This window comes from Pistacia vera, unplaced genomic scaffold, assembly GCF_008641045.1.
Source record: "Pistacia vera cultivar Batoury unplaced genomic scaffold, PisVer_v2 Contig411, whole genome shotgun sequence".
Taxonomy (NCBI): domain Eukaryota; kingdom Viridiplantae; phylum Streptophyta; class Magnoliopsida; order Sapindales; family Anacardiaceae; genus Pistacia; species Pistacia vera.
In genome coordinates this window covers 206,480-218,955 of record NW_022196237.1, presented here as the reverse complement: position 1 = coordinate 218,955, position 12,476 = coordinate 206,480, and the positions used below count along the sequence as shown (strand labels likewise).

Genomic DNA, 12,476 nt, shown 5'->3' with positions numbered 1-12,476 from the left:
CTTCTTCTTCTTCATCTCATTCTCCTTTGCTATTACCAAACTGTCAGCATTGCCATCGGTTGTTTGCTGTGTTTTCTGATGACGGTTCACCTTCTATTGAACCACCCGGTTTACCCTTAGCCTCGATTCATCTTTCCCCAATTCAAATTTGGCCATTTTTGGGCCAAAATTGCTAATTCCAGTGCAATAAACCCACCAACGCGCAACTGACATCTCCGACCAATCTAACCTGATTCCAGCGTCGTCTAACACCCTGAAACCACCAACACACTCCCCTTAGCCCACTCACCAAAACCCTTTTCATCTCCCACCCAATCACACCACCATTCGCCCACTGTCTTGACCCATGGGCTTCAAGCTTTTCCAGTTGAATTTGTCGACGAAGATCACCCCGACCCCACCATTAGTGACATCAAAGTCCCCCTACCAAAACCCTTAACCTCCCTCACCACAATTGCATGCCGACCACTATCGCCAACCCCTTAGGGTTTCGCACAATTATCGTGTCTTCCCAGCAAAATTCTGATCGCTCCTATCACCGAAAATTCTCCCCACCACCACCTTTTGCACCACAACGTCCCCTCTCTAAAACCCCCAAACATCCCTAGCCTCGGTCGCCCGCCGTTTGTTGACCACTTCTTCCCTTAGGGTTTCAAGATTTTAGTGAATTTTAAGTTTCATTAGTGTTTGTTTCAGAGGTTTTTGAAAGGAGATTGAGATTTGTGATTGTTTGGAAGTTGAATGTGATTGATTCAGAAGTCTTTGTGTTGATTTTTCTTGGTTTTTGGATTGTTCCTGGCTTTGGTGATTGAAGGTTTTGCAGAAATGAAATATTAAAATATAATAAATGACCGTTTTAGTCTTTGAGTTTTAAAAGAAATGAAACAGTATTAATTTAAATGTGAGAATATAAAATTTATGAAACCAGGGGTGAGAACTTGTCATTTCGCTAAACCTTGGGTGGGAACAAGTTCCATTTTGGAAATTAATACAAAGTGACAAAGGAATATATTATAGGGATTGGTATGTGAGAATGAATTTTTAATATTGTCATAATGTCAAACTGTTATTATTATCTACAAATACAGTAGTATGTAAAATATGCTAGTATGTTTGGGATCGGAAGAGAAGGAAGGATCACTGTTTCTCTCTTCTCCTTAGTGGCCAAACATTGCATTTCTTTTTGGTGAAAGTTATTTCTATCATTCTATGCTACATCAAGTCATCAATCTAGTCATTCATACTCAGTTTGAAAGAGGCCGCCCAACTACTTTGCTTTTTAGCATGAAGCACACAAATCCTAGGAGGAATTATCATTTTACATTAAATTCTTTATAGTGTTAATAAAATATATGTGACATACGAGAATTATTTTTCTTCTGTGTATTTAAAGTGTAATCAAATTGTATTTGGAATGACAAAATTTGAGTAGAGTGAGTAATATGCCTCTATAATATGTTTGAGACCATGACACTGTAACAGACACTACTCAAATTGATAACCTTATAACTATGAAAAAGAGTAAACGGTCTTTTTCTCACCCAAGGTTTGTCTTAATGACACATTTTCACCTAAAAAGTTTCAAAATACTATTTTCTCACTTAAATTTTATATTTCGTTAATACCCAAAGCTGACTCTACAGACAAATTTTTTTCTGTTATTATCATTTGAACCTCCGGTCTTTTCATTACAAAAACTCTTTTTACTCTAACACTTGATTTTTTGTTGATTGTTGGTCATCGTAAAAACTAGGGCTTCATTTGTTTCAGTTTTGAGAATACTACTTTTAGTATTCCTAAAAAAGTTAAACAGTAAAATACCCAAAAACTCATATTTTTGGGAATACTACTCCCAATATTATTCAACTTTTTTTAAACCCCTTAAATTTGATAATTTAATTAAATACCCCTAAATATTTTTTTTAAAATTATAAAAACACCCCAATAATCCACATTTACCAGATTCTGGCCACCACCACCGGAAAATGGCCGGAATCTGGTAGGATGGCGCACTACCGGCTGAATCTGGCCGATAGTGCGCCGATCTAGCATTTTCCGGCCAGATCCACGGTGGATCTGGCCGGAAAAGGCCAGACTAAGGCCAAAGATCTGGCCGTAACAGTCGGTCACGACGGCCAACAAACGGTCGTCGTTGACCATCAACGACGACCGTTTGTTGGCCGTAGTTGAGAGCAAATACGGCCAGATCTGGCGATTGACGGCCAGATCTGGTCGTAGATCTGGCCGGAAAAGGCTATATCGGCACATGACCGGCAAGATCCAGCCGGTCATACGCCCATAAGGTGACTTCGGCCACCTCCGGTGGTGGTGGCCGACTGGGGGTGTTTGAGGGTAGGTTAGAGGTATTTTTATTAACTTTTAATGTTTTATTATGGGGGTATTTTGTAAAAAAATAAATATATATGGTATTTTATTAATTTATAAATCCTACATCGTAATACCCGCCCAATTCAATTTTTTTTAAAAAACTTTTCTCAAAACCCTCAAATTTTAAACCAAACGAAACCTAGGTTTTTTCGTTTTTAACTGATTTTCGAAGATGAATATTTTATCGATTATCATTATTCGCTCTATCGATTTTTACTGTACAAAATTTTTCTTATCTTCTTCCGTTGCTTGTCGAATCGTTATTTTAGATATTTTAAAACTTTTTTAATTGTAAAGTGTCGCTCACTGTCGCACACCTTGGGTGGGAAAAAGTCGTTTACTTGTACGAAAAAAGTGGCGGAGAGGAGATGCAACTTTTGAAGTGATCCATCATTTTCCCAACACAATTTAGACCGCAACTCCTGTGGGCGCGTCAGAAAGTACTATACAATATTCTAATCCACAATGTGCTCATCACACATGCGAACTTCAACTAGAAACAAGACAAAACGACACGTACCGGTACTTATATATATATAAATCACAATTTCAATAGAGGACTTCACACATATGTCGACACTATCTCCCTCATTCTCTTGCAAAAAGTTGCAACTGCAAACTCTACCTTCTTCTCTTACTCTTCCTTTTCGTCAAATTATGTCGACACTCTCTCGTTATTCCCTTTTTCTTTCTCTTTCTGTATCGAGCTTTGCAAATATAAGATAACAGCATCGGTCTTCGCTTTTAGCCGATCGATTACGTCTTTCACTCTCTCTGTTTCTGTTTTTGTATTCATAAATAAAGATTCTTGTTCGCTGAGAAATCCCATCAACAACCTTTTCACTATTATTTTTGTTCATTTTCATTATTAATACCCTTTCCATTCTCTTCCCATGTTATTCATCGAGGTGAGCTTCATTCTTTGGGATCCTAACCATCTCTCTGTCTCTATGAACTTTCAATTTTTTTTTATTTAACGCTGTCGTTCTGGTTTGTCCAGGAACTTTGGGAGTTGCAGTTTTTCGATTACTTTCGATCAAAAACTCAGGTTTTCCTAGGTAAATTCATTCATTCGCTCTCTCTGTTTAATCTTAATTATTGGGTTTCCGTTTAATTTGATGATCATAACAAATCTTAATACTTTTTTTGGGTCCAACAACAGGGTTATTTTTGCAGAGCATCTCGGATTCAATGGTTACTGCCAACTGCAAATCCGCTGACCTTGAAACCTGCCGTAACGATGCGGCGGCGTTTACTCTCAAATTCGTTGCAATTGCTTCTATTCTGATCGCTGGAATTGTCGGAGTCGCAATTCCTCTTGTCGGCAAGCACCGTCGTTTTTTACGCACCGACGGCAGCCTCTTCGTCGCCGCTAAAGCTTTTGCCGCTGGTGTAATTCTGGCCACCGGTTTCGTGCACATGTTATCCGGAGGTTCCAAGGCTTTGAATGACTCGTGTTTGCCCGAATACCCATGGTCCAAGTTCCCGTTCGCCGGGTTTTTCGCCATGGTGGCTGCTCTGCTGACGCTTCTTGTTGATTTTATGGGAACTCAGTATTACGAGAGGAAACAGGGGCTGACCCGGACCACTGAGGATCAGGGTCGGGTTGGATCGGTTGATGCTGTGTCGGAGTCGGGTATTGTTCCGGTTGTGGATAACAAGGAGCGGAATGGGAAAGTGTTCGGTGAAGAGGAAGGTGGTGGCATGCACATTGTGGGGATGCATGCGCACGCGGCGCACCATAGACATAGCCACCCTCATGGCCAGGACGCTTGTGAGGGACTCGTCATCGTCAAGGATCAAGCCCATGGACACGGACACGGACACGGGCAAGGTCATGGACACGGGCACTCGCACGGGTTTGGTGATGGTGATGAGGAGAATGGTGTTCGGCACGTCGTCGTTTCGCAGGTACTTTTCTATTTATTTATTTATTTATTGTGTTGTCAGTTGTATTTGACAGGGTGGTAGTTATTGCTGTTAATTGCATGGTGATTTTGGCTTTTCGCCGTTGTATTTACTGGAGAAGATAAATAAATCTGTATCAGCTTATGATTAAGGCCTAATTTAACTCTATTGATTTTTACAAAAGATTGGTGTTGGGTGGGTGGGCGGTCAATGGCCGTTGTTTGATGGTTCATTGAAGCTGATGGATTTGGAATTCTTTAATTAAGGGTCTTTATAAATTATTGAATTTAGCTTATTTTATAGTCAATTTGGTAATATGGTAAGAAACATTTGTTTTCATGATTGTGATGTGTATAATTTGTCCATTTGCAGGTGTTGGAACTTGGAATCGTATCACACTCGATTATTATTGGGATTTCACTTGGAGTTTCAAACAGTCCATGTACAATAAGACCTTTAATTGCAGCATTATCATTCCATCAGTTCTTTGAAGGGTTTGCACTTGGGGGTTGTATTTCCCAAGCTCAATTCAACACTTCATCAGCTGCACTAATGGCATGCTTTTTCGCCATCACTACTCCATTAGGTATTGGGATTGGTACTGGAATTGCTTCAGTGTACAACCCCTATAGCGCAGGTGCATTGATTGTCGAAGGTGTCTTAGATTCCATGTCGGCTGGAATTCTAGTTTACATGGCTTTAGTGGATCTAATTGCTGCTGATTTTCTGAGTAAGAGGATGAGCTGCAATTTTAGGCTTCAAGTTGTTTCATATTTTATGCTTTTCTTTGGAGCTGGATTGATGTCTTTGCTTGCAATCTGGGCTTGAAGATATCAAAACGATTTATCTTTTATGGTTTATATTGTGGAATTGTTTCATTTTGGGTCAATTAGTTTGTTCCTTATAAATTGTTTCCGGGGAGGCAACTGGCAACTGCCCGGGTAGGAGAAAAAGGGGAATGTAACTTGTTTTAGCCTTAGAATGTGATGATGAATTGATGTATCATTAAATATAAAAATTCATTTTCTGGTGCTGCTGAAAAGAACAGCACACAGGTTTTGAAGTTGGCTTTCTTACCAAACTCCAAATGGCTACAATCATTCTTGTGGTTTGGTTCACTTTTTTTTCGGTTGAACTACTATTTTTCTTTGCTAAATCAATTTTTGGGTTCAGGGTGTTTCAAATACAAATTTTCTTCAACAATGCTTCATCCTCAGTGACTACCAAGTACCAACCAATTACAAACTACTTTTATGCTACAATATATAAATAATTGGTTTTTTTTAAAAAAAAAAAAAAAACTTTAAAAATGATGATAAATTTATTTTGTTAAAAAGTAAGGAGTTTTAGTGAGAATGAGAGATCAATGTATCACGGTTGCGGTTTAAAGTTTAAACCAAAGGTACCCTGTTTCCAATCACTATACAATTTCCCTAATGAGGCTCTTCTTTCACCGGCCCTCCTCTTCCTCTTCTTTTCCCGTGGCCACCAATGCAGATTCCGCCTACTCCAACAAACCTCTAGAGCCGCAAAAATATCTTTTCTACAACACCCTGCCCAGTACTTGTCTCACTTGTTTCCCTCTTCATCGGCCTGGGTGGAATAAGCTTTGCCATCAACACCATCATTCGACCACCCCTTTCCGTTTTCCCCTGTGGTATATCCTTATACACTTTCCGCCACTTCTACCCTCCCTCCGATAACGGTGCCGTCACTCATCGCCCCAAACTTCTCGGTTTCGTTGGGATTCAAACCGGTTTTGATTCGGGTGATCGGCGGGCGTCTCTTAGGACAACTTGGTTTCTTTCTGACCCCATTTCTCAATGGACTCTTGATGTAATTAACATTTTTTATTTATATTTTGATTGGGGTCTATTGAAATTTGAATTCTGCTACTCTTTTTGCCGTTTTATAGATTAGAGCAAGCTATTGTTTTAGCCTTTCGGTTTGTAATTGGCCGAACAAAAGATGCAAAGAAGATGGCTCGGCTCCAGAAAGAGATTTATCAGTCCAGAGATTTCATGCTTATTGATATTGAGGAACAATGTCTGAAGCTTCCTTACAAAACGTAAGAGTTGAGTTAACATTCTTTATTAGGTTTATTAAAGTGATATAATCTGTGTCTGTGGCTTGTTTAATTAATGCCTTGGCCTCTTTTGTTTGTGAGATTGGCTTATTTTAAAGCAGCCTTCCAGCTTTTCGAATCAAAGCAGATGATGATATCTATTTGCGTCCAGGTATATCAAAATATGCATAAATGCAATTTTTCTTTTCTTAGCGACAAAATATATTATATGTTTTTTTAACTTACTCAGATCGTCTTGCAAAGGAACGACCACATTTGCTAAAGTACATTGGTTGCATGAAGAAAGGACCTGTGATCACTGCCCTAAATTTAAGTGGTATATGATTTTTGCTTGTTGAAACTTCTCTTCGTCATAACTCACAAACTTAAATGATTTTATGTAATTTATTAGATGATCTTTAATTGCAATATTTTCAGGCATGAGAAAGCTGGAAATCTTATTGGGAGTGCATAGTTTTTGCATGGTTATGGTCCTATAGATGTTCTGTCTGCACAGGCGATGGCTTCTTTGGCATCTGCTAGAAATAACAGGTCTTCATTTCTCTGTAGTTTTCTTCCGATGGTCTTTTTGGTTGTCTTTCGTTGTTCTTCATAATATTACTTTTCTCATCTTATTCAATCTATTAATTTAAGTACACACTGGAGAATCACTAACAATATTCCGTTAAACTAAAAAGAGCTGATATGGTGTGTCAAGATGTGATTTATTCCACCTTGTATAACATTAGGGAGCAAAATTTATTGTTGATTTGCTTTGGCTTTTCCTTATTCTTTCAATTGTATTTTTGCTGGGACATCGTGAGAAGCCCCAATCTTGGTAAGGTTGGAAACCCCACTATGGATGCCAATCGTGGTGAGGTTAGAATGAACCCCACTATGGCGAGATTAGCCAAAAATGCCACCTTGATTGGCTAAGCCAATGATAACTATAACCTCAAAGAAGAAGAGAAGCAAATGTTTTATTTAAGCTATATTTAGTAATATTTTAGGGATGCTTACAAAGGACAAAGTAAGACTTTATTTATAGCGTGAAATGTAAGGCCTATTTCTTCCATGTGGGACAAAAATAAAAGTCAACACAATATAATAATTTTATTTTTCTTTTCTTCTTTGCTCTTGCATTGGAAGAGACTTGCCGTTGAGTTTCACATCTTCATCATGTTCTCCATAGTAAGGAGATAGATCAACAACGTTGAAAGTAACAGAAACTTCATAATCTCTAGGAAGCTCAATCTTATAAGCATTATCATTAATACATTTCAAAACTTGGAATGGTCCGTCAACTTGAGGAGACAACTTCGTACGAGAATTAGGGAAACATTCTTTCCTTATATGGATCCATACTAAGTCTCATTCCTTGAATTTATCCGGTCTTTTGTGCTTGTTGTTGATACTTAGAACTCTAACGAAGAACCTTCTATCGAACCTCTTCATGAAGCTTCTTGATCTGTTTGGCACGCCTATCAACGTAAGCAGTGAATTCACGAGTAGTGGGTAATGGCGGAAGATCTAAAGGACTAGAGGGCGTTTTCCATATACTACTTCAAATGGACATTTTCCTGTGTTTTGACTTGTAGAACTATTGTAAGAGAATTATGATTGTGCTAATATAAGATTCCATTGGCGAATGTGTTTTCCCACGAAGCTTCACAATAGATTTCCTAAACTTTTGTTGATTACTTCAGTTTGACCATCAGTCTGGGGGAGACTTGCGGAGCTAAATTATAAGTGTGTTCCCAATTTTCTCCATAAAGTCCGCAAAAAATGACTTATGAACTTGACATCTCAATCCGAGGTGATGGTTTTTGGAATTCCATAAAGACGCACAATCTCTTTGAAGTATAAATCAACAATATGAGAAGCATCATTAGTTTTGTGACATGGCATAAAATGAGCAATTTTGGAAAATCTATCCACGACTACCATTACAACGTCTTTTTGCCTTTGTGTTCTTGGTAGACGTACAATAAAATCCATGCTTACATCTTCCCAAGGAGCTTGGAGAATGGGTGAGAGTTTATATGTACCAGTGTTTTGATTTCCAAGCTTAGCAATGTGACAAATGCGACACCTTCGAATGTGGCGGATAACATCTTGTTTCATCTTGCGACAATAAAATTTTTCTTTCACAAGAGTTAAGGTTTTGTCTTCTACCAAAGTGTCCAATTAATCATCCATTATGAGCTTTCCAAAGGATATATTGATGTAGAGAACACTGGGGAATGCATAGTTGGTTGCCTTTGAAAAAATACCTATCTTGGTGATGAAATTGCTTGTAAGGCTGCAAAGAACTAGACTTCTAGATGTTACCAAAGTCAAGGTCTTCTTCTGATAGGTCCCAGTCAGAGATTCGTGTACTACAACAATGAATTATAAGTATTCTCTTTGGGTGAGAACAGACCACACAAATTGGATTAAAAATATCTGCCTTTCTTTATTGATGTTTATGAGCAATAAATACAAATAAATCTAACAGACTTTCAGCATATGTCGTCGAAACTACAGGTCCTTAACACCATAATGAAATAAATTCAAATAAAAAGATAACAAAGGGAAAGTGAAAATCAATGCAACAACTTTTATCTCTTCTACCACTACTTATGACTCGTTCCTGCACATGGTTGTTAATAATAGAAGCTTGACTATGAAATGATCCCACAACCACTTGAATGCTTATGTGTCTTCATGCATGATATTTTGGATTTCTTTCATGCATAATATTTTGGATTTCTTTTGATGGCACGTTGTGAACGTTGTGACCCATCCAAAGTTTTATCATCTTCATATAATTCTTTCACAACTTCAAAATCAACAACCTTCAACTGTATGGTGGAAAGTAAAACATGATGACGACTTAAGATATCAGTTACCTTATTTTGCACACTTGATTTGTGTTTGAGAAGAAATGGAAAGGTTTGAAGAGATTCACTCCAATCTACATGACGGTGGTTGAGTTTCTGTTGGGAGTTGAGATGTGTGAGGGCTTAATGATCGGAATATAAGATGAATTTTTTTGACAAGAAGTAGTGGTTCCAGTGGTTCAAAGCCCGAACAATGGTGTAAAATTCTTTATCATACGTAGAGTACTTCAACTTTGCATTATTAAGTTTCTCATTGAAGAATGCAATTGGTCACCCTTTTTGAAAAAAGTACAACACCAATACTAACATTAGAGGCATCACAATCAACTTCAAATATTAGATCGAAGTTAGGTAGTACAAGCACAAAAGCCTTAGTGAGCCTTTCTTTCAATTCTTCAAAGCTCTGCTGTGCCTTGGTATTCCATGTAAAGCTATCTCCCTTAAGGCATTCAATGAGTGGAGCAGTAATAGAGATGAAATTTCAAATGAAATGCCGATAAAAAGAGGCCAACCCATGAAAGCTTCGCACATCATGAAGGGTTTTCAGAGTGGACCGATTGATAATAGCTTCAACTTTGCTCTGGTCCACTTCAATTCCTTGGTCAGAAACAACATATCCTAGAAAGATAACTTTGTTTGGTAGAAACTCACATTTCTTCAAGTGGACAAAGAGTTTTTGCTCCCTGAGCACTTCAAAGATCTGTCGTAAATGCTCCAGATGGTCTTTAGAGGTTTGGCTATATACCAAGATATCATCGAAATATAACACAACCAATTGTTCAATGAAAGGGCGAAAAACCTGATTCATGAGGTGCATAAAGGTGTTGGGTGCATTGGAGAGGCCAAAAGGCATAATTGTCTATTCGTATAGCCCATCACAAGTTTTGAATGCAATCTTCCATTCATCCCCAACTCGCATTCGAATTTGATGATAGCCACTTCATAGGTCTATTTTGGAAAAAAACTGTGGTTCCATGCAACTAATCTAGTAAGTCATCAAGTCAAGGAATGAGGAAACGATACTTGATAGTAATTTTGTTCATAGCACAATTATCAATGCACATATGCCAATTCCCATCTTTCTTTGGAAATAGTAAAGCAGGGACTACACATGGAATCTCTTACTAGGGCTTTCTCTAAAAGTTGCTTAACTAGGTGTTATAGCTCTTCATGTTCTTTAAGATTCATGCGATATGCTAGTTTATTTGGAATGGCAGAACCAAGAATGAAATTAATAACATGTTGAATATCTCGCATTGGTGGCAAACCATGAGGCATTTCATTTAGCACAACATCAGAGAATTAGCTGGACACTTTGGTAGAGACAAAACTATGCATTCCTCAGTGTTAAACAATGAAGACAGAGATATCTTTTTAAAGGCTACCAACTATGCATTCTCCAGTGTTCTCTACGTCAATCTATTATTTGGGAAGCTCATAATTGAGGATTAGTTGGACATTTTGGTGGAGACAAAATCTTAGCTCTTGTGAAAGAAAAATTTTATTGGCCCAAGATGGAATGAGATGTTATCCGCCACATTCGAAGGTGTCGCATTTGCCACATTGCCAAGCTTGAAAATCAAAACACTGGTACACATAAACCCTTACCCATTCTTGAAGCCCTTTGGTAAGATTGAGCATGGATTTTATTGTGGGTTTGCCAAGAACACAAAGGCAAAAAGACGTTGTGATGGTAGTCGTCGATAGATTTTTTTAAATGGCTCATTTTGTACCATGTCACAAAACTGATGATATTTCTCACATTGCTGATTTATACTTCAAAGAGATTGTGCGTCTTCATGGAATTCCAAAAACCATCATCTCAGATCGAGATGTTAAGTTCATGAGTAATTTTTGGCGGACTTTATGGAGAAAATTGGGAACACACTTACAATTTAGCTCAGCAAGCCACCTTCAGACCAATGGTCAAACTGAAGTAATCAACAAAAGTTTGGGAAATCTATTGCGAAGCTTCATGGGGAAATACATTCGCCAATGGGATCTTGTATTAGCACGATTAGAATTCTCTTAAAATAGTTCTACAAGCCAAACCATAGGAAAATGCCCTTTTGAAGTAGTATATGGAAAACGCACTCTTAGTCTTTTAGATCTTCCACCATTACCCCTACTTGTGAATTCAATGTTGACGCTGATAAGCGTGCCAAATAGATTAAAAAGCTTCATGAAGAGGTTCGAGAGTAGATTCTTCGTTAGAATGCCAAGTATCAATAGCAAGCCAACAAGCATAAAAGACCGGATAAATTCAAGGAAGGAGACTTAGTATGGATTCATCTAAGGAAGGAACGTTACCCTAAGTCTCGTACGAAGTTGTCTCCTCAATCTGACAAACCATTTCGAGTTTTGAAGATATAAATGATAATGCTTATAAGATTGAGCTTCCTGGAGATTATGAAGTTTCTGCTACTTTCAATGTTGCTAATCTGTCTCCTTACTACAGAGAATATGATCAAGACGTGGAACTCGACAACGAGTCTCTTCCAACCCCGGAAGAATGATGCAAGAGCAAAGAAGAGAAGAGAAATAAAAAATTTTCTTATGTTGATTTTTATTTTTGTCCCACATAGAAGAGATAGGCCTTAACTTTTCACTTGAAGGGCTATAAATAAAGTCTTATTTTGTCCTTTGTAAGCATCCCTGAAATAATACTAAATATAGCTTCAGTAAAGCATTTTGCTTCTCTTCCTCTTTGAGGTTATAGTTATCTTTGGCTTAGTCAATCAAGGTGACCTTTTTGGCTAATCTCACCATAGTAGGGTTTATTCTAACCTCACCACGAATGGCATCCATAGTGGGGTTTCCAACTTTGCCAAGATTGGGGTTTCTTGTGATGTCTCGGCGTCAGATTACCAATGTAACAATTAATCGTCTCATTACACAAAAACCAAGATTGACCTCTAGTAAGACATCATGACCACCCGATGATTCGGATTCAGGGAAACCGCAGCCTGTCAACGGTAAGGTTACCGTGAAATCAAATCCTTTCATCAACTGTTATCTCATCGAGACTAAGGTACAGAAATAGTGTCAACCTCAAATATCCTCGACATGTTTGTATTCAGTTACTGGACCAATGATAGGAATATTAAATTGGATTGAACATCAACTCAATCTTTTTGTGGTTACAGATTTAGTGTCATTGCCATTTACTGAATTACCCAGTAAGATAACTTCTCCCGTACCCAAGAGTGATAAATCCTTTGTCGATCCACCAT

At 38.1% G+C, this 12,476-nt stretch overlaps 1 protein-coding gene and 1 pseudogene across 1 annotated transcript; both read left to right on the top strand.

The window, feature by feature from the left end:
* Nucleotides 1–2,962: 2,962 nt before the first annotated feature.
* LOC116142521 (zinc transporter 4, chloroplastic-like) lies at nucleotides 2,963–5,156 on the top strand. Its single transcript, XM_031427949.1, has 4 exons — nucleotides 2,963–3,296; nucleotides 3,389–3,446; nucleotides 3,551–4,299; nucleotides 4,669–5,156. The coding sequence occupies exons 1-4, from the start codon at nucleotides 3,282–3,284 to the stop codon at nucleotides 5,122–5,124; spliced, it is 1,278 nt and encodes a 425-aa protein (XP_031283809.1). The 5' UTR covers nucleotides 2,963–3,281; the 3' UTR covers nucleotides 5,125–5,156.
* A 506-nt stretch (nucleotides 5,157–5,662) lies between these two features.
* Nucleotides 5,663–7,177, top strand: LOC116142518 (annotated as a pseudogene).
* The last annotated feature ends 5,299 nt before the right edge of the window (nucleotides 7,178–12,476 follow it).